Genomic DNA, 27283 nt, shown 5'->3' with positions numbered 1-27283 from the left:
TTGAGTGGTTTTGTTTTGCTGTGAAGAGAATGATAGCAGGTCTGCATTACAGCGTCTCTAGACTTTGAAACCTGTATTTCACAGAGATCTGTTGATCGTCATCTGATCAGAGATGGTGGTGTTGAACATGTCAGTGCCCACATGCCCTTTTGGCCCTACTCGTTACCTCCTGTGTATGACGTGACATCGGTGTAACATGCATAGTAAGCAATGGGGAACACTGCAATAATGGGCATGTACGAATCCCACAGGAATAACATAAATGTCTCGTGCACTTCCACTGAGTTCTGATGTTGATCACATGTATAAGCCCTGACCCTAACTTTGAATATGCACTTAATTTGAACAGCAGAATTCAGATGAAGTGCAGAAGGTAGAGATGTGTTAATCCTGTGGTATCCATACATCAGTTCATTAAGAATTGGTGCCCATTATTGTAAAGTGTGACTAAGACATACGCATGCTTGAGATGTGATCTGAATTTTATAGCCAGAACACTCCTTTGTGAAGTTGCTTGGGCATCTATCTGCCATGGCTAGACTCCAGCATCAACATCTAATCAATCTCAACCTTAACCACGTTGTGTCACAGAGCAACAGAATGGCGGTAATTTGTCCTTGTTATAAGGGGATATGTTGTTACAAGGGAGTAGGGATCTGTTTCTATATGCTTAACATTGGCTTCAGTATAATGACTTTTCAGCAATGCAAGGCTGTGCGTTGAGAATCAAGTCAGACAACTCGTGGTAATGACCCGTGAAGTTTTTAAAGGCCTACGTCAATGGGTTAATCTGAACCGAAATCTTGTATTGGCTGCTCGATGGTGCCGCTGAAACTGCATTGCGAGGATTTGGTTTGTGAAAGTGGTGCTTGGAAAAACAGGACAGTGGAGTTTTACAGACTGAATCAATTTATTGTGAAGTTTATATATCAGGATTTTGTCATTTAAGGAAATTAAGAAAAACACTTTTAGCCAGACACCCTTATCCAGGGTGACTTACAATTGTTACAATATATCACATTATTTTTTACATTTAAATGTTTCTACATTAAAATGAAACCCATCCTGTTATTTAAAATAAAAATATATATATTATATAGAATGCATATAAGGCAAACCAAGTTTCCAGTGTGGAAAATACTGAGACCTCTTAGACTTAGGAGTAAGAGTCAAGGGATATACTGATGAAGACTGAACTTTTAACTCAGAGAAGACACTAAAATAGTCTTTAGAAATCATGGTAACGTTTTCTATGACAGTAATACAATACAATTAATACAATTATCCTCTGCAAATCGGAGTGTAATTTCGAGATATGACCAACATCCATCCCTTTTAATAACTTCACATCAATACAAAATAAGTCAACCTACAGCCAATACACATTTGACTCTGAAGCAGATAGAATTCTACTACTTTCTCCATGCAGTGTAATATACAGGGAATGGAGAATGGATGCTACAAATCATACAATCCCAGCATCTTCAATATTAAGGGTTAAAAACATTTACGAAGCAGTATAGGGACGGAAAAAAACAAGAACACTGTGAGAACACAAATCGTGCCCCAACAGAGTCATGTCACCCCCTCTCTTTATATTAGCGGCTTTGGATCTCCTCTAGTTCGATGGACAGCCGTGTTTTAGATGCCAGGGCTGCCTTTCTGGTCATGGTTGTGCAGCGAGTGAGGATCTCCTGGGCTTTGGGCCGGGGGGGCACCTTGGGGATAGTGGGGGTCTTGAAGAGGTTGGGGTCGGATCTGGCACTGGAGAGCGTCTCCCTGGGGAGGGTGGCGCTGATGCAGTCAGGGCTTTGGCGGTCAGCCACCATGGGTGGGGGGGTGCGGCTCATGCGCAGCCGGTCAGCCATGTCAGGTTGGCTGACACTGAGGAAGTCGCTGTCCTGGGAGCTGGACTCGTCACTGAAGCTCAACTCGCTCTCCTCGCTCAGGCTGTCTTTTCGGGGTTGCTCCTCCTCTCTCTCGTCTCCCTCCACGGTGATGGTAGGGATGGCGAAGGCCTGCCTGCGGGCTGACAGCTGGTTCAGGGAGCGTGACTTCTTCTTGTCCGAGGGCAACAGTAGGAACCCCCCTGCGGGGGGGGAGGAGCGCCGCGACTGCAGGATCTCCTGGGAGCGGCTTAGGTCGCGTTTTTGAAGGGACAGTAGGTTTGCCTCGGTGCTCTGCAAGTGGGACAGGTTGAGGTTGGAGCTACGCATTTCCTGCTGCAGATTCTGGAACCTCAGGTGCGGGTTCCTGTAGGGCTTCAGATACATGGAAGGTACGTAACCTGCCTTCCCATGATACCTGTCGACGGAGACAGAGAGATCAGCCAGCGGTAATGGAACATCCCAAAGCGAAGCAGCGTATCGATATTGCATGTTTTGGGAAAACGGCCAAGACAAGTACAGAAGTTGAGGCAGTGAAGTTCATTAAACTAACAAGGAAGAAAACATCCACACTCCAGCCTGGTACAGTGCTGTCAAATGCTTAAGTTTCCCCGAGTCCAGAATGCCCTCTCTCCCTGGGCAGTTTCATATTCCATATTCCAACTGCATGGTCAAGTGCTGGAACTACTTTACTGTGAACAACTTTTGATTTTGAATGCAGCATCAAAACATATGAGTGGAAAAAAAAACAGTGTGATGCGTCACACAAGAAATCCTGCCACCATTTGCTTTTAGTTATTAGTATTTTATTTGTATTGTTTGCAGTATCTTCTAGAACTATCTTACCATCACGCAACTCAATCACATTACTGCTACAGATCTCCTGATCTAATCATTGTTTGTGTTTAGTCTGACTGACTTTCATTCCAAGGAAAAAGGTATGTGACTGCAAGCGAAGAAGTTAGGATTGAAGCCGTACGGTTGGTTTTGTATATGTTTGCATTTAACTTCAAGAAAAACACAGTGTGATGAGAGATATGTGCAGAACTGAAACACGCACACAGGAATCTTGAAATACAGCTTCCAATTCACCTCTTGCTATCAATGACGAACACTGATTTTTGTACCGGGGTGTTCCTTGCAGTTTTCCCATACTGATAACTAGCTTCTCTACAGCAGTTCACTTTTCTTTCCAAAGTCTGATCTCTTACCTGATCAACCACCATCCATCATCAGAAGTCTGTAAAACCTCCACCACAGCGCCGATGTTCACTGAGAGCTCGTCTGCAATTTTGGCTTCGTAATTTCTTAATGTGCAGTACAGCATGCCTGAATCCAAGACAGAAATTGTTACTGAACAGCTTTGGACAAAAATGCAATCAAATTTCCAGTTCTATACAGCTGTACACAAGTGTACACCACCCAATCTTATACTGATTATTTAGTAAATTGTTACTTATGTACCTGCTAAATCCTTGTGGTGTAGAGATTAACCAACACAAGGAGAGGGTAATGATCAATCTTAATCTGTTGGATGGAGCGATTGCTACTAAATCAAACAAATTGTAATTTGGGTGAATAATCCCTGCTTGCTCCACAACACCACTTTAACCCATCCTAGCTATAAAAATGGTGACAAATTGGCTAGCTCCTCTATGCCCAGATATGCAATCCTGAAAAGTTAGGTTGACAATGTGGGACTGTTAAATATGCTGCTTTTGGTATTCACTTTGGGTTGGTGTGTGGGCACGCACTCCAGGTCTGTGGAAACCCCCGGGCATTCCCCGTACTACCCTGCTGCTATAGGGTCTCTGCTCACCTTCTTCGGACACGTCTGGCAGGTTGTCATCTACATCCTCCTCGTTCTTCTCCAAGTACGGCGCTGGGAACCAGGCCAGCTGCTTGTCTTCATTCTCCACCAGCCACCAGCCTGCAAAGTGATCACGTATGTTACAGGGCACCTTCTCAATGAACAGCACTACCTAGAGAGCACTTTAGGCTGCCGTGATAACAGAAGGTGTTGTGAGCATGGGTATGGGGCACGGTCTAGTCCCACAAACTGTTGGTCTTTTATGGAGGTGTTTGTCTACATTTATAATGCAACTTCAATAGGCAAGAATTCCCCCAATTAAACAACTGTCTTCCTAAGGTGGTTTCAACTCTCCATCAAGGCTTGCTTTTCTGGAGTAACACTTTACTGAATTGTGGCTTGCCACCTTGCTTCAGTGTAGGAATCCTAAGTCCTTCACCAGGGAGAAGATGGAAGAGTATGGATCTCGCCAGAGGATCACATCTGAGGACCTTTACCCGTTTGATCTGTGGCTTGCCCCTACAACTCTCTTGCCCCAACAACTACCAGGAGAGCAAACCTACCTGCTGGGTCTTTGATGAGCACATCCACGACCTCGTTCACCGCCACCTTGAAGGGCCGGTTCTTGGTGTCCTTGGTCTCAAAGGGCGCCACGCAGCGGTACGTCTCAGTGATGAAGGGCTGGCTCACATTGCCTTCGCTGAAGCGCTTGCCGTTCACTGCACTGCCCAGGCTCTCCTCCTGGTCCTCCGACGGCATGACCACAATGCTGTTTGCAGAAAGACCATAGGCAGTCAGGGACATGGCACCATTCACTGGTAAGGGTTTGTCATACCATATTATTGCCATATTACACGTCAACAGTAGTAAATATACTGCAATCCAGAACTTGAATAGCATGCTGCAAATGCCAGCTAACACAATATCTAGGCTGCCAGTACCCATGAGTGTTTCCTTTAAAAAGCTACAGCTGAAAACAATCAGTCTTATTTGTCTCATTTGTGTTTTTTCAGCCACGGAAATGTTACTTTTCTTATAAATTGTATCAAAGTCATGCAAAACACATGTATAACTCACTTATAATCTACCACATCTGTCATGAAAGTAGATTAATGTAAAAGGGGCTTTCAGGAGACAAGTTGGTATACAGAGAAGATTATTAAGTTGTATTTTCATTTGAAGTCAAAACCGTAAAGGCAAAAGAGGTTAGATTGTGCAGTCATCACTGGTCCAATGTGACATCTGTAACACCAATATTTAACAGGCTTGGCAAAAATATAATATTCCAATTTACAGAGCCTCTGTGTGTGACATATATGATATATGTTTGGTTTCTAACAGTTAAATAGTGGTATAGTGACAGGTACCTATTCTTCTGGAAGTCAGGCTGCAAGTCCTGGCTCTGGGGCAGGAAGAACTGGATGAGCTCATTGCTCCTGGAGATCTTTTCCTCACACTGGAGAAGGCTGCTGCAGTAACTCTCCAAGAACTTCAGGCATAACACAGACTTGCTTGGACCATTCTTCTTAAACTTCTGCTTCACATTGGTCACTGAAAAGACAAAAGAAAAATGAAAAAGCTATTTGAGTTGGTCCAAAACTGGGTGAATCAAGGCTGTGCATCAAATACCGTTCACAAGGTCAAGGTCTTCAGAATAAAACTGTATGCAAACACACATTGTACCTTGGAATTTGGGCAGAATTCGGTCAGATTTGCGGAACAAATTTTCTGGTGGGCATCTCTTCTTCAGTTGCTTCTGGAGAGGAAAAGAGTGAAAGAAAAACATTAAGTAAATACAGGTATACAATGCTTTCACAAACCAGCTATGCATAGATTCGGCACGAATGTATACATTTTATTTTTAAATTAAATTTCAAAAACAATTAAAATATAAAATGTTGGCAACACTGAAATGCATCACTTGGCTTGCATAGATAGATGGAATAGGGCTTTTAAAAATGCTCAGTTATTTTCAGTAATTTAAAAACAAAATCTAGATCTGACGTGCCGAAAACGTGCCGAAAATGAAAATCCTGAGGGAGAATCTAAAACTAATTAAATATTCCAATAACTATGGTGAGTTTATGTTTTGTATTTATATTATTTATATTATTGTTAATTGATCAAACTCATTTTTCCGATTAACTTTGTAAACACATTTTTAACTTACATGCAGATTCTTGAATTCTTGGAAAGACCTGTACACGATAATGTCACTCTGGTCTGACCACAACACTGAGGTCATGAACATCTGAGAGAGAGAGAGAGAGAGAGAGAGAGAGAGAGAGAGAGAGAGAGAGAGAGAGAGAGAGAGAGAGAGAGAAATATTGTTTTTAGCAGTAGTTTAAACAGTTTAATTTTCATTACTCGATTCCCATCTCAAACTGCATCCATTCAATTTGAACATTTTCCCCTCAATGCCATTTCTATTCAAATAAGATTTTAGACATCCCGAGGAGATTTTGCTGTGGCTGATACTGTCTATTAATGTAGCTTATAATTATCATCATCATAATACATAATAAGATGAGAAGCGAATTGCAAGAACCAACACTTGTCGGGAGAGTGCCACCACATGACAAACGCAGCAGATGATCTTGTGAGTAATTAATATAAATGATTATTATAGGTGATACCTTGTGTTTCTCCTTGTGCATCACTCCGATGAGTCGGATGTTGACGGGGTACCGTTTGGCGTCCATGTCCGAGGTTTAAGAGAGAGCTGATCCTCGGTCTCTGTATGCAATGCTGTTTGCTGCTCACCTGCATAGCTACCTAGTCCTTATATGAACAGAGCCACAGAGGCGGGGTCACTGGAGAGAGAAAAGAGTCCTAGCATCTGTGACGTAACATTCATATAGCCTAATCATAGCGTATTTAAAATCTTCCTCTATACAATAATGGGACCTTCTAAATTCCGATCATCTCTGGATATCATTCTAACATTGGGAGGGAGCTATTCCAATAAAAGGTTATGTTAGTAGTCCACTATGAAAAGACAGATAAATAGATCGACTATAGCGTATATATATAAATTAAGCTCAGTAACAGTGAATATGTTTGGCGACACTTTAAAATCATTTTTCTATCAATAATGTATATTTTGAACGTTACATTCAGGTAGCTTAATAAAATGTGCTTCATTATAACCTATTGATAACTGATCATGTAAATCCTCGCAGTATGTGTAGTTTGTAAGTCATTTGTCCTGACCTATAGCCTATGAGCACAGTCACAAAACTGCGAGTCTCACATCATGCACCTGTTGACTGCACTTTTCGCAAACACGGGGGTGTCAGCCAAGCGTAACCAACAACTAACAACTAACAATTACAACTGTGCAAAGCATATCAAGATGATTTGATTTGAACTTCAGAAAGGAAAACACTGGAAATGAAATCACAGCATTTAATCAAACTTTCATTTTGCATTGTTGACTCTCTATATGCATAGTTGTATTGCATAACAGGAAACTTATATACATCAGTTCACTTGGTAGGTTTTAATGAAAATAATTTCATTTGCTGGAAAGTATGAGTGCTATTGAAATGCCACTCCTACCTATCAACAAAATTATTTGGTGCAAATTATGTAACTGTCTTTGCAGGAACTTTAGCATTCATTCATGACAGTTTTCCAGTGCAGGTATTAAGCACAACCAACTTTCATGATGCAACTTAAGATTTCTTTTACCTGTTGTATCCAATAATTAAAGAATTACTATTACTACTATGTCTACTACTAATAATAATGAACATAAACTGTCAGTTATCTATTGGAAGTATTAATTCAATAATAATAACTAATTAATAAAGGCTGACTTAAAAATCAATAACATCATCAGCAGCTGGAGACAAACAGAAAAATAAGAAACACTTTTTTGAGTAGAACAACCAATTCCTAACTGGTCCCATAGCCCAGGGCTGGAGGATGTCACATTGAGCCGCATCGAAAGCCTGGCACTCCCTTCCATTCTGCTTGGAACTGATCTATCATTTAAAACACTAGGAAACAAACCTGTCAGTCTAGGCAAGACTTTAAAAAAATGCATCACTATTGTATTTCAGTGGGGAATTGCAGCAAAAATATCTGTCCTTGTTCCTGAAGAGCCACAATCCTGCTGGTTTTATAGCTCTTTTAATCACCCATCACTGAATACCATAAAACACATGGTATTTGGGACAAAAGATGCCCAATGATTGAATCAATTAAGTAGTGAAGGTCTTACCCACTTCTGAGTACCACATCTATTCGCAGGTTCGATAGATATACTGCGAGTATATTTTTTCATGTTATAACAGCAATTCAATGATGTATAACGAAATGCTTCAATCAAAAAATACAAAAGCTATAACTGTCATCTGGTTTTAATTTTTATAACATTAATCTGACGGCTCCAGGTGTGTCTTCAAAGTGAGGACAGTGATAAGACAGGCTGTTGCTGCAAGGGATTATCTATCTCCCGGCACTAGTCTGCGAGATCAAAACCACCCTTTCCCCTGTTCAAGGTCATCAGCCGTCAGCGGTTTCAGTTCCCCGAGCACACATCAACACCTGGAATGAGAGACACATCTGTCTTGCTGCGGCCCAGCAGGAGAAGAGGCGCGGCCTGAGGAGAGGGCCCTGCCAGCTCCCACGTGAACCCCTCTCTGCCCCCACAGCACTACAGCCCCTCGCCATCGCCACACTGCGAGCTGGAGCTGCTCCCCTGTGAGTTTCTGGTTTATCACAACGTTTCGAAGTTTCATTAATTCGGTACTTAATCAGCAGCCTCTTTGTTTTTGCGGTTTGTCTTTTCATCTTAGCGTTCTGACTTTGTGTATTTGTCTGTTTTTCTGACTTTGTTTCTTGTCTGTCTTTTTCTTTCTTCCTGTCTCTCATTGTCCTCCAATCTCATGGCCTTTGGTACCAGACTGTTTGTCTTATCTGAGTTGCTGTTGTTGTTGTGGAAATATAAAATTATATAAGGCACTTGAATCATCAAACATTTTGTAAGATCAACTATTTCAGAAAGTCAAAATAAGCATATTATTTGTTCAGTTAATTCCCCATTCACAGGGCTCACTCTTCAGATTACCAGACTGGGGTGAAGGCTATAGCTGCCCTCTGCACAGGCTGAAGTTCAACTGCAATCTGAGCTGCTCTATTGGGCTTTTGTCTTTCATCTGATAATACACCGGTCAGCCATAACATGATGACCACCTGCCTAATATTGTATAGGCCCCCCTTTTGCCGCCAAAACAGCCCTGACCCGTCGAGGCGTGGACTCCACTAGACCTCTGAAGGTGTGCTGTGGTATCTGGCACCAAGACGTTAGCAGCAGATCCTTTAAGTCCTGTCAGTTGCGAGGTGGGGCCTCCGTGGATCGGACTTGTTTGTCCAGCACATCCCACAGATGCTCGATTGGATTGAGATCTGGGGAATTTGGAGGCCAAGTCAACACCTTGAACTCGTCATTCATCAGACCAGGACACCTTCTTCCATTGCTCTGTGGTCCAGTTCTGATGCTCACGTGCCCATTGTAGGCACTTTCGGCAGTGGACAGGGGTCAGCATGGGCACCCTGACTGGTCTGTGGCTACGCAGCCCCATACGCAACAAACTGCAATACTGACACCTTTCTATCAGAACCAGCTTTCACTTTTTCAGCAATTTGAGCTACAGTAGCTTGTCTGTTAGATCGGACCACACGGGCCAGCTTTCGCTCCCCACGTGCATCAGTGAGCCTTGGCCACCCATGACCCTGTCACCGGTTCACCGCTTTTCCTTCCTTGGACCACTTTTGATAGGTACTGACCACTGCAGACTGGGAACATCCCACAAGAGCTGCAGTTTCGGAGATGCTCTGACCCAGTCGTCCAGCCATCACAATTTGGCCCTTGTCAAAGTCGCTCAGATCCTTACGCTTGACCATTTTTCCTGCTTCTAATACATCAACTTTGAGGACAAAATGTTCACTTGCTGCCAAATATATCCCACCCACTGACAGGTGCCATGATGACGAGATTATCAGTGTTATTCACTTCACAATGTTCACTTCATAATGTTATGGCTGATCGGTGTAATCTCAGGAGTCCTGCAGTTCAGATTAACTCCCTTAGCCTCAACTTCTCAAATTGGAGACTGCCCTGCCAAACCCCCATGTTCAAAGCTTCTTTCCTTAATTTTTTTTTTCAAGTTATCCATGGTTGACAAAAACATAGGGGCCGACGACACAAGAATAGGTTTTGTGTTGAACTGCACGATTCTGTTAATCTGATTAAGACATCAGTTGTAGGTCAACAACATTCCGCCCCAAAAATGTTTCCGAGCTCCTGCTTACATAATACTTCCTCGACATGCGTTTAAAGGAATCCGCTCTGAGTTTGTCTTCTGATTATTCATCTGTGGTGGAACTTGAAACAATAAGGAACTAAACTGATCTTGTCTTTCGGGTGGGGCAAAAAAATCTTTCATTCTTTGGAATCCTCTGGCACTGTGGAGGAGGGATATTCCAGAACCATGCCCTGTTGTCTCACAATTATGCTAATTAAATATGAGTTATTGGTATGCTAGTGTAAAAAAAAAAAAAGCAGACAGAGAAAAGTAAATGTTGTTTTTGCCAACAATGCAAACTATTCTAAAAAGTTAGTTTTGGCCCATCTGTATGTGATATTTCAAATGTCCGGCTTATGTGAAAGTCAGGTTTTGTGTTACAGTTTCTTTCACCTCAAGGTGCTAAAGTTGATGACAGCTTCACTCACACATGGGAAAAGGGCCAGACTGCTTTGTTTTATTTGATAAATACTTTGAAGTTAAAGGGGAGTGACGTTAAAGGGGAGTCCACAGGGATGGAGAGCAAGCATCTGCCATACTCCTTCCATGCATGCAGTAGTGCTGGTGTAGGGGTCTTTCAGGATATGTGAAATCAACTTTCATAAAGTGTATCCTGAAATCAGTATTTGTGATTGACCGTCCCAGTCCACCAGACCTCAATCTGATAGACTTCTTGTAATATGAACTGTTGCACAACCTGGAGCTACAGGAGAGGCGGTGAACTGAGGAGCAGACACACATCCCTCCTGAGAAAGAGTCTGAAGCTATTGAAAGGTAACACAAAGCATCATCGCTTTTGGGGGATCATTGCTAAAGGGGAACCCATAATTAAAGCCTGTTTTTTTCTGCGGTGTGAAAACATTTGAACATTGTGTATTTAGAAATATACAAGAACATAAGAAAGAGAGGAGGTTGTGCTTCCCACTTTGCATGGCTTGTAGTGGCTACAGCAGGGGTTCTCAAACTTTTTGGTTGACAGACCCTTTTTTTTAAATGCAACTTTAATCAAGGACCCCCCACTGCGAAACTAACTGACAAAAGTATTTAAAATGTAAACACATACTATTAATAATGCTTAAAGAAAAAAGTACATACAGTAGCACTTACAGATACTGTAGATGTCAATGAGATGGGTGAGCCTGCTTCTTATTGCAGAGTCTGTCTTTCCTCGGTGTGATGGTTGACAAGCAAACTCGCAAATCATTCTCCACTTCTAGTCGGGACCTGAGCTTTGTCTTCATAGCTGCCAAAGCAGAGAATGATTATTCACATATACACCGATCAGCCATAACATTATGACCACCTGCCTAATATTGTGTAGGCCCCCCTTTTGCCGCCAAAACAGCCCTGACCCGTCGAGGCGTGGACTCCACTAGACCTCTGAAGGTGTGCTGTGCTCTCTGGCACCAAGACGTCAGCAGCAGATCCTTTAAGTCCTGTCAGTTGCGAGGTGGGGCCTCCATGGATCGAATTTGCTTGTCCAGCACATCCCACAGATGCTCGATTGGATTGAGATCAACACCTTGAACTCGTGATTCATCGGACCAGGACACCTTCTTCCATTGCTTCCATTGGTCCAGTTCTGATGCTCACGTGCCCATTGTAGGCGCTTTCGGCAGTGGACAGGGGTCAGCATGGGCACCCTGACTGGACTGCGGCTACGCAGCCCCATACGCAACAAACTGCGATACTGACACCTTTCTATCAGAACCAGCTTTCACTTTTTCAGCAATTTGAGCTACAGTAGCTCGTCTGTTGGATCGGACCATACGGGCCAGCCTTCGCTCCCCATGTGCATCAATGAGCACAATTCAGCACAACTAGCCTTATATGCACGTTTTAAATACTTATTAAGAAAAATTGATCTTTGCTCACTCACTATTTCTTTTTCACTCTCACTAATTTCAGTTAGGGCAATATTAAAATCCCATTCTGTCTCCCCAGCCGTGACTGGGTACTTATTGTCCTAAATGTTAGTAACTCTTACTGTACTATATTTCTGTACATGCACCACTTTAAGTAATTGTGATTATATGCGTCTGTCCCGTTAGGCATTGCATACGTGCGGTGAGATTTTTTTTTTTTTTCCCCTAATATTTTGCGGACCCCCTGGGCACTCTCTAAGGACCCCAGTTTGAGAACCCCTGGGCTACAGGACTCATCCAACAGTTTCTTGGACAAAAGAGAGTCTGCCTCCACTACGCTACTGGGGGCGCTGTTCCTGACTCCAACAACTCTTTGTGTAAAGCAGTAATTCCATGTTTTCCATATTGATCATACCTAATCTTAATTTCTACTTCAGGTCCTTGTCTCATTGAGCTTGATGTTTATCCTTGGAGTTCATGTTTTCAGTCATGTTTCAGATTTTGAGTTTCAGTTTCCTTTACTGGAATTATTACTCGATTCCTGGAATGATGTTATTATTTTTTGACAAATGTAATTATTATATTAATCTCTTATAGTCATGTGTGTTTTCCACAGAAAGAACTAGGGAGGGAGAGAGAGGAAAAACTGAATGCTGATTGTGTGTTATCTTGGGTGTGAATAATGAGGAAGTAACTATAAATAAACAGTTTTGTGCTTATCAAAATAACAGTCATCATTTTCAACAGCCATTCAACAGCTATGTTTAGCATCCGAGCCGTACTAGAGAAAACCCAGCAATGCAGGGTCAGCTCTGTTTTCTTTACCTCCTCCCCCCCCTTAAAAAAAAAAAAGCTAAAGGAACTGTTAGCTACAACACTCCTAAAGAGGAACAATCTGTTGCCCCATGTGCAGTCTGTCTCAGCTGCAGGCTCAAGTTTCACATTGTTTATCTTTCTTACCCTTGAATATCAATATCTTCACCATTGCCAGATATAGGAACGAGGAGGTAAAACAAAATAAAGAAATATGTATAATATAACATGCCGGCCATATCATTTTTTTTTTGTGTGGCCCATCTCCCCTATGCCCCATTCCCTCACCTCTGTTCCTCAGTCTGGCTTTGAGAGGGACCTCCTCTTGACTGTCCAGAGCACTTCCCCCCACCAACAATGTGAGACGCTGGATCCTGGACGGGTCAAAGAGGGTACACCATGACTGTGGAGGGGAAAGGAGGACTGAATCCTGCCTGCTGAATTTTTCCAACCTACCACTATGTTGACTACTTTAACCTTTAACTCACTGCTTGGAGGGAAGGCAAACCATTTATAGTAATTCTTCTCCAGGCAGAGTTCTTTGTCTTTTTTTCTGGGACTGAGGCGTATAGTGACATTTTTGGTCATTGTGACATTATGGTAATGGTTATGTTTTTTTTTTCTGTCCTTTGCGGAAAAAACGAAACAAGGATCCATTGATTGACATGGTATTTGAAAGAACTTGAAAATGCACTTTTTCTTCAGAGTTTCCAAGACTATGTCACATGAAATGTGATATCTGAGGTTTGCTTTGCAGCAATCGCTGCTTGCACAGTATGCAGTAGAATGCCTGATTGTCCAAGAATGATTAGTCAATCTAATTTCCCTGTCTTTCCTGAGCGCTTCCCCCCACCAACACCAGGAGACGCTGGATCCTGGATGGGTCAAAGACAATACACCATGACCGTGGACACAGGAGGGGGAAGGAGGGCTGACTGTATCGGAATTTCCCTTAAAAGACTATATTCCTTAACATAATTTCCTATTTATTATTTGTAGCTGTTCTTATTTCTTCTTATTTTTCAGGTGTATTTTTAGATGAGTCATTCGATAGTGCGAGACGCCAAATGGGTCACGTACACAAACCTGTATCAATCTGTAACTAAAGTTATTTTCCATACCCTGAGGCATGTTTAAAAAAAAAATGGCTGGGGTGTGATTAAGACATAACTACATGCCTGCTTCCTTAATTAAATATTAAGTATTTAAATATTTGATTAAGCAAAGGGGAGCGTCATCTCTGTTTAGAATATTAAATTAATATGAAATTAAACATTTGGGTGTTGACTTGCAGTTTCCCTGAAAATTCCCATGTTGTTTGAAGAGCAAACACAAGCCTTATGGGTAATGATAAAAACACCTTTATCTTATCATCAGAGTGGACCTTCATACTGGTAGCCCAAGCAGGCTAACCCAATGTCCACAAATTGCAAAATGACAGCCACACTGACGTTAAATTACACCAGCTCTCCAAATGTTTTGTGATGCTTTCCCCTTTTTTTTCCCCCTTCATTAGGAAAAACAGGATTTTATTAATGCTGACACAAGCAGTCTGTAAAAGCTTTATAAACATGGCGCCATAGAGAGAGAACACCAAAGCATAATTTTGTTTTAATGTAATAAAAACAGTTATGGGCTATTTTCAGGGAGCAGATTTGTAGATTATTATTTTATTATTGCAGTAGACACATAGTACAGGTGGCTACAGCTTCCCTGTCAGCATGACAATCTTGTGAGGGACAGTAATTTATTTTACCAACCAAGTGAAGGATAAGTAGTCATTCAAGGAAACAGGTTTAATTAATAACATGTTCCTGTAAGGGCATAAAGATAATTGCAATGAGGAAGTGGGAATTATGTTTTAACAATGCCCATTCAAACACACACACACTCTCTACTGTTATAAGGTGCTGCTATGGATTTTTGTAAACATTAATACAGAAAGATGTAATGCCATTCCCTTCCTTGTTATACCCTGCTATTTTTTTGTTTGTTTTATTTTTACTCCTGAAAAGGGAGCTATCTACACTACAAGCTACTTTGGGAGAAAAGCTAGCTACTTTCAAAACTACTTACCATTTTTGAATATATACATATGTGCTAAAATAAAATCCAAACAGAAAATAATAATAGGTATTAAACAGTGCTTTCCTGACAGGTTTTTACAGCCCCATGCTAGACAATCCGATCACTGCACCTCAAGTTATTATTATTATTATTATTATTATTATTTATTTATTTATTTATTTATTTATTTATTTATTTATTTATTTATTTATTGGTAGACAAAACATAACAGCAATACAAAGTGCAAAAATACAGTACAGTTCAAAGCATAATGCAATTTACAAATTCCAATTTACACAAGTGTATAAGAAATATACAGTAAACAATACAAGTCCTACATCATATATAGTAAAAGCTAGTAAGTGCAGGCAGGCATTGTTAAGAGCTAAGGGAAAGGAGGCATAGGGGAAATCAAAATAAACAATATGAGTACTGGTAATGCAAGCAAGGGGTCAAAACGTCAAAACATTACATTGAATCAGTGCAATTTTATAACTAGATTACAAGTAGAGTCTGAACAGTAATCGCCAGAAGGAGGTCAGGGACTCTGCTGTCTTGACTTCAGTGGGAAAGTTGTTCCACCAGGGATGAAAAGGAGCGGGTTCTGCAGGAAGGGGAGTGGAGAGGAGGCAGAGTTCGTCTTCTGGCACAGGAGGACCGGAGAGGTCTGGAGGGAATATACGGAGAGATAAGGGACTGAAGGTAGCAAGGCGCAGTCTGGTCCAGGTGAGCCGCAGAGTTCTGGATGAGCTGGACCGGGCGAGTGGTAGTTGCAGTAGTCCAGGCTGAGGACTGGGGAGGCCACCGGAGCACAGCTGAGGGAGTCAGTGACTGCCAGGAGTTATGCACAAAACCTGCAAAATTGAATACAATAATTTGCTGTTATGTTTTAGGCAATATGTTTTCTGTGTTTTAAAAGCATAGAGTCTGGATAATCGTTTTGCATAAAGTTAAGCCAGTTGAGAAGAGCTTCGTTAGTTGTCAAAATAACTGCTTTGATTTTCAACAGCCAATTTCTAGTGTTAAGCATCCAAGCCATACTAGATACAGACCGACAATCCTCAGTTATTTCAAACCCCTCCCCCAAAATAAGCTTTATTGGAACTGTTACCTATAACACCTCTAAACTTGAACAACCTGCTGACTCACATTGTTTATCTTTCTTACCCTTGAATATCAATATCTTAACCATCGCCAAAGATATAAGAACAAGGAGGAAATAAATATGTATAATAAAACATGCCAGCCATATCAATTTTTTTTTGTGCCCCATCTCCCCTATGCCCCATTCCCTCACCTCTGTTCCTCAGTCTAGCTTGGAGAGGGACCTCCTCTTGACTGTCCAGAGCACTTCCCCCCACCAACAATGTAAGACACTGGATCCTGGATGGGTCTAAGACAATACAACATGACTGTGGAGGAGGAAGGAGGAACTTTCCCAACCTACCTCTCTGTTGACTTCTTTCACCTTTAACTCACTGCCTGGAGGGAAGGTAAACTATTTACAGTAATTGTCCAAGAATGAATAGTCTAATACAGGCTAATTTCCCTGTCTTTTTCCTCCTATTTCCTCAGATGCTGATTTAAGGCATGTTATCAAATTATGTTACAGTTTAGTAATGTTTATATATAAAGGGAAATACAACCGGGAAAATCCCCAACAATTACAATCACAATGCACATAGAATAATTGTCCAAATAGTGCCTTTCATAAAACACCCAGGACTATCAGGAACCCCAATTCAAAGAATAGCCCTCCCACATTGGCCAAGCTCCCAAGGCAACCAGGACAGGAATAACATTCACACCCTGCTTTACCAGTCATTTTGATACCAATATGTAATTTGTACCGTTCACTTGCAGAAATGTCAGTTTTAAAAAGCAGTGTTTTTTATTCTAGTTGTTCTCCTTGCACTCATCTTCGAGAATACAGAATTACATATATCTACTAGGAATTAACCTTCCCATATACAATCAGTGCCCTCTCTCGTCTTCCCATTCAAAAGCAAAAGATAATCCGAATATTATAATCATTGCATTTATAAATCTTTTTTTATATTTTGAAGATATGAAGATGGTCTGTCTCTTGGGTAGATAGACACCATGAAGGAAATGTGTAGTTTTTTGCTTCAGTATGACTAAAATCCAGGAAGACCCTTACATGCTAAAATATTTTTTAGACAATAGACTCCTCTGTATCTGCTGTGCACTGAACACAAATTAAGTCACATACAGGAGTGAAACAAGGGAGTTTCTTGCCTTCCTGATTGTTAATGACACTGATCCTTTGTATTTTTATTTTGTTTAGTGTGCCACAGGTATTTGCAAAAGACTTACTTGGGCAATTTAAATTAGGCTTCCCACTAATGAATATTGAATACCGGTCAGAAGCAATCATTCTCAAATACTGGGTAGCCTGATACATCTGAAACCTCAGCAACTCAATTCAGAAAAAGGAATACCGCCTATTTTCCCAGGTAGAACAGTTTTATTAAGAAGAAACAGGGATGGGGGGATTCGATGATGAACATTAATGACTTTGTAAACCCAAGTATCGTCACCTTGTGTATTACAAAAGGTGTGGGATGTTTTTAGTACCAGACCAAAGAGCTGCTGAGAAAAATAAATGGGTAGAAACTGATATAGTATATATCTGCTTTCTTGCCTAAGCAGCCCTTCCTCTTGACATCTTTCACCCCTGAGAACGCCACAAGGAAAGCAAGCCTCCGTTCAGCGGACTGCTTTATAAACCTGCTATTGTTTTATCCGACTGCACCTGTTTCAGATTGAGACATCGACTTGCACACCCCCGTGTCAAATAGGGCCCTGGAAAGGTGAAAGGGTAAAAATCCTCATTATTGCTAATTATGGCTGCTGCTCTTTTCAGGAAACGTGTAAATGGTTGTGAAAACCTGTAAGAAGCCTGTAAACCAATCTGAGTTGGCATGCTCCTTATCTGTCCATGACTCTGGCACCTTCAGGTTGTATGCCACAGCTGACAGGGTGAAAGAAACAGATTAGACTGTTGGGTTGTCATTGAACCAGTTACAGAGCAGAGCAGCGTGGTGGAAACTGACATTGTCCCAAATGACAATGTAACGGGCTGTTATGGCTCCCTTGACCCTGTTGGATTAGAGCATCTTGTGGGCCATCAAGGAATGTGAGCAGATGGCCTGTATTATATGGGCCAAGGGTGGCATGGTGGTGGAATACCAGTTTAATAGTGTGTGCACCTTGAGGACATGTGTTAATAGTTTTAGTGATTGGAGTTTGGTATATTATTACATGAACACATGAGGTGCCACTGGTGCAGATTGTGCTTTATGACCAGAACTAAGGGTTGGGTTCAGCAAAAAAAAATTAATTCATGGTTTTGTTGAAATAGTCTTTCTTTTGATACCTAAACTAATGGTTTGGGATATTGTGTTCATAGATCCAGTTTCAGTGCGTAGATGATTGTGAAAAACTGTAAAATGCCTCCCAGCACTGTCTTTGTAGAAACCTAAGGAAACTAGCCTTGTGCGTGCCAGTACTTTTAATAGAGAGAATGTGGGCATTGTTTTTTTACTTCTTGATTGTTAAATACAGAGAGTTCACAAACCAAACAGGAATGTTCTAATTAAAATTCGATTAAATAGATAGTAAAGGAGCAGTCTGCAATTTCCTGATCCAAGTTGTCAATGAGAACTTGCTATGGATAATCGATTTCTTACCTTATCAAACCTCAAAATGTGTAACCTGCCTGTAAAAGGCATTGTTTATATTAGAGTGGGTTGCACCATCAAAAGTTACAGATTGTACCTTTATATGTTGTGAAATGAACATGCTCAATAAATGTCCAGTGAAATACATATTAATATTGCTATTGTTATTGATGGTTACAAATGCAATGGATATTATTGTGACAACCAACCTCATATCTCCTAGTTTAGCCATATTTGAAGGGTGAAGGAAGGACATTCCAGACATGTTCTTTGGTGCGTTTTGACTGACAGATCAGTGTCCAAACTCCCACCTACATTGCAAGGCAATGCTTGGTGTTGAAGGATTAGCAAGATTAATCTAGGTATATTTTTTGGCCCCAGGATCAAAAAACGTTTTGTTACATTTCCAACATGAGGAAGTTGACATTAAAAATAGAATGACTGGTAACGAAAATACAATAATATGGTTATGTGCATCTGCAGATAATGTTGCCTAGAGCTACAGAGCGACTAATATGGCCTCCAGAACATATGTTGTAAGTCGCCAAGTCTGCCAAGAAATAATAACAATAATAATCATAATAACAGAGCCCTGTGGCACTCTCCACACTTTAATGCAGACATATGGAAAGATTTGTTGTTAAGGGCTACAAATTGAATTGATCTGTGAGATGTGATTTTAAATCATATTATGTGCTGCACATTCTTGAAGTAGTGACATATTTTACAATAAATAGAGTGGAAATATGCCTTGTAGCAGGATAACCAATCAGAGAAGGGGAGTTTTAGGGGATGACAATTTGGGATAAGATGATTAGCTGTAGTGTGGTCACCTACATACTTTTTAATTAATCATCTGATAGAGAACCTGTTACAACTATGCTTTGAAAATGCCATAAGGAAAAACCCCTTTGAAAGTCCTGGCATCTTTCCTTTATTGAACAGGGCAGTATAAAAGCAGTCTGAGCCAGAGGGATACTTTACACTCTACTGGCACCTGGTGGTGACTTATCAGAACAATGTTTAAAATAAATACAAAAACAATTGTCCTATATACAGGGTAAAAATACAGCCCAAATATCTTTCAACAGTAAAAACTTGCTTAATAAAAATTTATTTTATATTTTATAAACATTCAGCTTCTTAAACATTTCACACATCATCTCAGAGGAAGGAACACAAATCAAAAATGTATTTTAAGGATTTTTTTTTTTTTTTTGCTGATGGAACTGCACTTCCTTCCTTTCAAAATTCATGTACTTTTATTTTTTTAACGAAAACCTTAATAAAATATTTCTCTCCATGCACTCATTCAGTAAATGCCCCACACTTTGTCACATCTTCACAACACTTCGTCTAGCCTCTGTACATGTCATTTTACACTGATTTCTGGCAACCTCATGTAACCATGTGCTTCTTTGCATTCTATCTTGTAACTTGTATTCACCGAAACCCCACCCTCAAAATGTAGCGTGAAGTAAAAAAAAAAAAAAAAAACACTTCCAGAGAATAAAATAATTCCTATATGACAAATGTAGTTCCATATTTACAAAAGTCTTTTTTTACAGGGTATTTATGCAGTGAAGATTGAAGATCATAATTTTGTTTCTGTACATAATTTATTTCGTGGTTTTGTATTCATTCATGGTTTCATCTTTGTAAGGGTTGCAGAACAGCATGTATCATTGAACACTACTAATCAAACCAACTTAGCTGGATTAAATCAAAACTGTGACCCACCTGCTAATAGCAAAATACAGGCCCGTATATCATAGTGGTTAGCTTTAGAAGTAAAAGAAAGTTACATTTTATTAAAAATGAAGCCGCCACTGCGTTCTGGTTTGCCGTTCTGCATTGATAGAGGGGGCAAAGTTTTGATTTTACCCTGGCCTTAGTGTTGCCTGGACAACTCCAGTGACTCCTCTCTGAATTGTGCCCACAGATAGGTTTGAGTCCAATGAAAATGCCAGCAGCAGGCCAGAGATGAGCACTGGTCTGCTACACATCTTCTGTTTTTGTACTGAAAAAAGCTGAAACTTTGTATTTTTGGCTCCTTTGACCCCTGTTCCCTGTCGGTCTCCACAATCACCTGTTAGCAGTCGATATAAAGTGGCACTGATTTAATTAATTGACCCTTGAGGTAGGTACATTGAGCGTTTTACTTCCGGACAAACTGCAGAAGTGAAACCTAATGGGTCTGAACGCAATGGAGCTGCCACTGCAGACGATGTAGAGGAGCAGGGGGAGAAAATAAAGAACAGAAAATATTCCTATCCTGACATAATACAGAAAACTTTATTTTGCTACCCAGGTGGTAGTAGCATGAATAGAGCAAGACTTTAAATGGTAATCTATGTAGTAGAATATTTCTTTATATAAATGTATTTAAGGCAGTAGGCTCTGTGTAGCTTTAAGGAATGCTTGGTATGTTTTGTTAAAATAAGTCTGCACTGAGTGGGATCTTGATATCCCTTACAAAGTTGTTTTTGATCATTGCAATTAAAAAAAAAAGTGAGTGAGTTCAATTTAAAAGTAAATCTGCATTAAAAATGTTCCTTAAAGCCATTGCCAAGTGCTTTTCTGTTTTTGCAGTCCCATTTTGCACTCTGCCACAGGCCAGACACCTCCTGTCCAAAGTCTCCTCATAACTGGACCCTTAAAAAGTACACCTTGCCAAAGGGGACAGGTGAGGGGGGAGGGACATGGTGTAAATGCAAACGTTTTCTTTAGCATACAGGGAAAGCGGTTTGTTTAGGACGGGTGTATTGCCCAAACTGAATTTGACAATACAATGTACGTTCCCAGGATCAGTAAATACCAGGAATCTGTTTTCCAGTGATGAAGTAGACATAGCCTGGCTTGGGTTTAAATGAATAGAAGAAATAAAGACTTGGGATCACTGGCTGTTCATAGTGTTAGTAAAGTTTCTCTCACTATGATTTCCATTAAGAGGACACAGCCCAATTCTCACTGGCAGTCCCTCCCTGCCCTTACTGAAGAGGTGTGAGGGGCAGTGCCCAGCTCTGTGCACTTGCAGCACAGTGCGCCAGGACAGAGTTACTGGAGTTTACTCTGAAACGGAGGAAGGAATACTATAGAAATCCACCTTTAAAGAACAGAGCCCTTTGCTGGAAGCACTCCGAGGTGATGATGAACAGCAGGGCTCCTCAGCCAGGAAAAGGTTAACTTGCAATGGCCAGCAGAAGGATGGGAAGCACTTCAACAAAAAAATCATCTTATATAGATTTATAATATATTTATTTATATATTTCTTTTAAATAAATACTTTTATGGCTAGAATTAGTCTCTCCTCATAATACTAATTTCTAAAAAGTCTTTATGAAATAAAAAATAAAAACAACTGAAAGAAAAAAACAATCAATTCTGAATCATGTTAAGGAAATTGATTCTGACTGTTTACTGCATGGATTGCTGCATGTTGCATAGACGAAAATGATGAGATGAGATCATTGGTGTGTGAATCGAATACCAATTTGTTTTATGCAGAGAGGAAACGTAAAAGCATTCCTCAAGAGGGGTACAATGGCCATAAAATGAATGCCCATATGGACTGGTAACGGGTGAATTTTTCCATAGCCAGCCTTTACTACACCTCTGCGCCATCTCTTACCTTGAACGTGAGACCTGGTATAAACACACAACATACACTGTCTCTGAAGATCAACCTGTCGCCACTCACACCGACAGCTCGGGATGGGTGTTGAAGCCGCTCAGTGTTCAAGCATTAACCCTCCGGACTCCGGGCTCATGAATCGAGGGTCAGATGCCAGCGTGTACCCAGCAGACAATCAATTTCCTGTAGCTGTACCCGAGCCTGTACCCAGCAGACAAATTGCGAAGTCCCAGCGAAACAAGCTCTCTCGACATATTGTTCTCAATAGCAATTAAGTAGTTCTTAAGGCCCCTATCGGTTAAACTGCTCTGCAGCTTAACAACGTTTTCTCCACGTGCTGCCCCCATCAAGCTTACATTGGTATCACTCCTCCGAAACCAACCAAAACTATATTTGTTAAAAATTAAGTTTGAACTCCCCCGACTGAAGCACAGTAATAATATTTCTAATTTTAAAAAAAAAAGTGAAAGTCCATTTTACAGGTGATTCCTTTAGAGGAGACTATAGAGACTTTGACAAGAGTGCAGGTAAACAAAAGTAGCTTTAAAAACCAGAGATTAAAATTAGAAAGAGAAAAAAAAAATGGCGCAAATCCCAGATAGCATACTCCAGACTGCGGACCCCCACGTGATTTGCTAACTCCCTCCCTGGCGGGCCGATCTGTTCGTCTGACTGTCTTTTCCTCCGTGTCTCTCAGCTGAGAAGACCGGCATATCCCACACGACCTCGCGGTTAATCTCCCCGTTCCCTCGTCGTGTTCCTTGCAGGACAGTGCCAAAAAGTTCTTCTCTGCCCGTGCTGCCCATGCACAGTTGTCACCGAAACTCATAAATGGGAGCGCTGTGTTCAGCGACGTGCGTGAGGTTCAGCGACTGATACCTACAGGAGTGAAGAAGAAAGCAGGTCACAGGCAGAAGCCACAGGTAAGAGAAAAACTCAATTTAACAGACAGATGATTCAAGGGAAACTGAGCACAATGCCATTTGACAGCGATAATGTAGAACTAAAAGAAATTAAGACACTAAACTGGAGAAAAATACAAGACGCCTCTTCTCATCATTGAATATACTCTAATAATGTGAACTGGAACCGAACGGTGCATTCATGCAAAAAGTCTCCTTCACAACAGACTGAACCTAAGCTGAGAGGAACAGCAGCGATCAACTCCTACCATTCTGAACTTCTGTGGTAGTAATAGCCCTCAATGGTGGCTGTGGATTTCTGGAAGCAGATGTAGTAGAAGCCCGCGAAGGAAGCCCCGCTTATGTCCTTGATTGTGTGGTCCGGGACTAAAAACTGTTCCTACGTTACAGGGGAAGTTAACGAGAGGAGAGAAAGCGTCAGGGGGTGCAAGGTCATGTGATGCGACACGCACACAGAGAGAAGACGGAGACACAAAAAGTCTCCATTACAGAAGTGCTTACACAAGGCGACAATTTCAAAATTGGAAATATTAAAACCTAAACAACAAAAATCTATATACCACCACAGACTGGTTAGTGCATCACAAGGTAATCAAACACTGAAGTTTATGGAACATTTTCCAAAGCTGTAGCCCTACTTTCCCAATTTGAGCTCATTTTTAAATCTGGCTTACTTAATAAAATAAGCTTATTAGACTGATCTGACCCCCCCACCTCAGCTTGTTGTCACTTTGAATATCACCATAATGCAGCCAGACTGTAGTTTAAAGCTTATTTAAGTAGGAAGTCCTGCTGCATTTTAGCTAAAAAAAAAAATCTCCCCATGGGTTCCAAACCACTTAAATCGCTTGCAAAGCAACAGCTGTAAGAGGCCTCACCTTCCATCTCATGAAGACATAATCGCTGTTTTTAAGTTCTTCATAGTCAAAGTCATCTGAGTTAAATGTCTTCGCATACTGGTAAAAAGCCTGGAATTTGCCCTTAAAAGAAAGAAAAAATATACATTTCAAAACACACACACGCATATATACGACAATGTTTTTAGTAAGTGGTGCAATTTCAGGTTACAAGCACAATTAGTTAAGATATGAATTCCTTGCATGACTTAAGAAAATCAATCCAGTAGCAGCAAAGGCAATAACAACAACAACAACTAGACAGCTGCAACTGTAAAAACATTACAATTTCATCTACCCGGTACTACAGAGATGCCACACGATACCAATGCATGCTGAGGCACAACTGAATTCATACCCAGTGTTTGCGATCTACATCTTCGTCCGCATCCCATTTCCGTGTTAAAAAGGGCCGCTTTTTACTGATGATTTCCCCGGCAAAGAATGTAGTAAGTGTTGGGTACTCCTTGAAGAAGAAGAAGAAGAAGAAGAAGAAGAAGAAGAAGAAGAGTCAACAGATTTAAAAAAAATAAAGTTAAAATAAATAAGTTATTTTGCCAATAGTGAGATCAATGTTCAGCTACTTGAACTTGTAAATATAGCATAATTTACATCAATAACTGCTTAACTGCAAGGTAGGTTGTGCACGCATTGGTGCTTTCCCCATTGTAACACTGAGCGCTGCCATGCCTAATAAGCCTATGAAATAAGAAGGTTAGATTCCAATAAATGAAACAGACATTTCTATTGGCACATGTGAGGGGTTTTGTGGGAGGACGCCATTATACATTAAATACTGTCACATTTTACACAAGTTTATTCAAAACTATTGTGGGTCTAGGTGTAATGCCTTGACTGCTAAACAGTTTCAAACAGTATGAACAAAGCAAGACTGAGGCACAAACATCATGAAAGATAAATGACCCTAGACACTTTTCACATATTCTTGCAAATACCCTGTACTATATACCCTACTACTCTCTTAGATTGTCGAAAAGCGGCCCACTCCAATACGTTCAGCCTAGCTTTGGTATGAGCAGTCTTCTGCCCCTCCTCTGTCCCCCAGCAAAGTGTCATGCAGGAGTATTTCCCAGGGCAGAAGCTCAGTCAATGTCCTCTATTATACGCCACTGATGCACACAGGAAATACCGCCACTACTGTCCAAATGAACCACCACAATGACATGGTGCTTCTACAAAGAGAGACCGTTGCACAGATTTGGTGAATGGAACTGCAAAGCCCTCACATTCTGGTAAGCATCGTGGCCTTTATTTGTAAACAGACAATGCAGATCTGGTTGGCTCCGACGAAGCCATCAGCTGCAGCCTGCCACTGTGCTCTCCGGCCCCAGTGACAATACACTTACAGCTTGGTACCCTGTGCACACTACAAAGGGCAGTCTTCAGGTAGAAGAGTTTCATGCATCCATTGCTGAATAAAAGGCTACAGAGGCATTGTTTTTGCATTGGCCAATGCTCATCACAATAATAAACAGCTCAAAACAAAACAGGAAATGAAAACACTGGCTAACGTTTTCTTGTAATACACTGATGATGAATGAACAGGCTGCAATCTACAATTAATAGTTATGAAAGGGAATCCGTTCGAATTAACAAACAAGCTCATACCTGCAAGTTTCATTCACAGTCTATATCTGCCCTGGTCTACTGAAAGCTTCAAAACTGTGGCCCCCAACTTGGGGAGTTTTTGTTAGAGTTGACAGGAGCCTCGTTAGGGGAGTGAATGTTGATGAGGTGAACATGCACATCTGCAGGAGCAACCCGTCAGAATCTCACCTCTGTAAGTCCTTTGATCTTGAGGTACCCACACAAATAAGAGTCTTCCGTTGTGACGTGCTGTTTAGGAAGAAAAAAAAAAATCACATAAAAACTCCCTCCTTACAGATAGTCCCATGTGCGCTTTGGGTACATAAGGAAATGATCAACATATGTACGAATATGACTGAGCTGCAGGGGGAATATTAAATACATACATACATACATAAGCAAGCAAACTGGCTTGGATGCATAAGTCAAATACTGCAAAATGTGAATCATCAGAGGTTCCAGCAATACCACCTCCTTCCAGTTCTGTGTAGTGATTTGAGAGTGGAAACAACACACTTAACCAAGCAAGAAGTGACAAGCCTTCAAGTGCATATCCCTCTGCCTTCCTATCCTGCTGCTTCCTCAGACTTCGAGCTTGAGAATATTTGGAAATGATTTCCCCTTTTATATGTAAAACTCCCAAAGCAGACTGCACACAGACAAGCCATGTGTACCCTTAACTAGCTATGTCACATCAGTTACTCATGACCGCACTCCCATCTATGACATTCCGCTGTGATTTCAACAATACAGATACCAGAACAGTGCCACACTGTCATGCCAATTAAGCATGTCACACGGTGTCAGAAATAATACATTCCCGTACCCTGTTGTAAATTCCCATGCTTGACACTGAGTTGTGAATTTCGTGTTTCACGTGATTTCTGGATACAATATGCACCAATTCTGCACTTGTAGGCAATTTCACTAAACTGCTGCACACGTTGACAAGGTGAAGACGCAGTTTCATCTGACAGGTGTTAGGATAGAAGATTTGTTAATGTTTTTATTCACGTTTAATGTAACACCACCTAAATGCATTAGATCAATTTCAAACTGAGCTGATGAAATGACAACTACTGATTAACTAATCTGCCATACCACGCTAATGAGATAACTCAACTCCAACGTGTTGTACTGGACAGAATGGTTGCGTGACACTGACAGCGTCTAGTGAGCCGCCCGGACAGGGGGACTCTCCATGTCCTTTTTTTATTCGTTACGTACCTGCAAAACAACCTCCACGTCGTAGGAGTTTCCTTTACTCTTCTGATGTCCCCGAAACTTGGAGCCGCTGTACAGGAGCGAGGTGGCGACGCCAGGCTGCTGCGTGTTGATCGGGGGAGGTGGCATAAGCGAGGCCGAGGATATGAAGGCCGCAGAGGCGTTACTGCAGCACTCAGTGCGGACCGGCATGTTGATCACTTCAGGGGGTCGCCCTCACCGCGGTCGACGGGAGCCGGAGAAACGCAGACAGGAAGGGGAAAAGGGGAGAACTGTCGAGGCCGCTCACCGGCTCAAGAATCCTCCCCGGGCCGCCGAGAGATGCGTTTCCAGGGTCCCAGAAAACCGTGGGGACCTCGACGCAGCGCCACGCAGCTGCATCGCCTCCTCTGATTCGTTGAGGGAATACACCTTACTATAAAACGCAGCGGTGATTGGCTTACCTGTCGAAACGCCTGCTGGGACTTGTATGTCTTTCAGTTGCCATCTGTAGTTCCCCCCTGAAGCCCCCGGTCCAGGACTCCAGCTCCCAACAATCC

The 27283-nt window shown here is 41.4% G+C and overlaps 2 protein-coding genes across 2 annotated transcripts; both read right to left on the bottom strand.

Annotated features, from left to right (window-relative positions):
* Positions 1–891: 891 nt before the first annotated feature.
* On the bottom strand, positions 892–6477 carry LOC136713173 (NADPH oxidase organizer 1). Its single transcript, XM_066690194.1, has 8 exons — positions 6333–6477; positions 5867–5947; positions 5380–5452; positions 5064–5247; positions 4260–4465; positions 3706–3816; positions 3098–3215; positions 892–2304 (listed from the first exon to the last, which is right to left on the bottom strand). The coding sequence occupies exons 1-8, from the start codon at positions 6396–6398 to the stop codon at positions 1599–1601; spliced, it is 1545 nt and encodes a 514-aa protein (XP_066546291.1). The 5' UTR covers positions 6399–6477; the 3' UTR covers positions 892–1598.
* A 13080-nt stretch (positions 6478–19557) lies between these two features.
* Positions 19558–27238, bottom strand: gid4 (GID complex subunit 4 homolog). Its single transcript, XM_066690197.1, has 6 exons — positions 26748–27238; positions 25710–25769; positions 24271–24378; positions 23895–23996; positions 23265–23395; positions 19558–22972 (listed from the first exon to the last, which is right to left on the bottom strand). Exons 1-6 carry the CDS (start codon positions 26934–26936, stop codon positions 22909–22911), a joined length of 654 nt encoding a protein of 217 aa, XP_066546294.1. The 5' UTR covers positions 26937–27238; the 3' UTR covers positions 19558–22908.
* Between the last annotated feature and the right edge of the window lie 45 nt (positions 27239–27283).

The sequence above is a fragment of the Amia ocellicauda genome, chromosome 17, assembly GCF_036373705.1.
Source record: "Amia ocellicauda isolate fAmiCal2 chromosome 17, fAmiCal2.hap1, whole genome shotgun sequence".
NCBI lineage: Eukaryota > Metazoa > Chordata > Actinopteri > Amiiformes > Amiidae > Amia > Amia ocellicauda.
The sequence above is the reverse complement of the archived record's forward strand: the minus strand, read 5'-3'. Positions and strand labels throughout refer to the sequence as shown.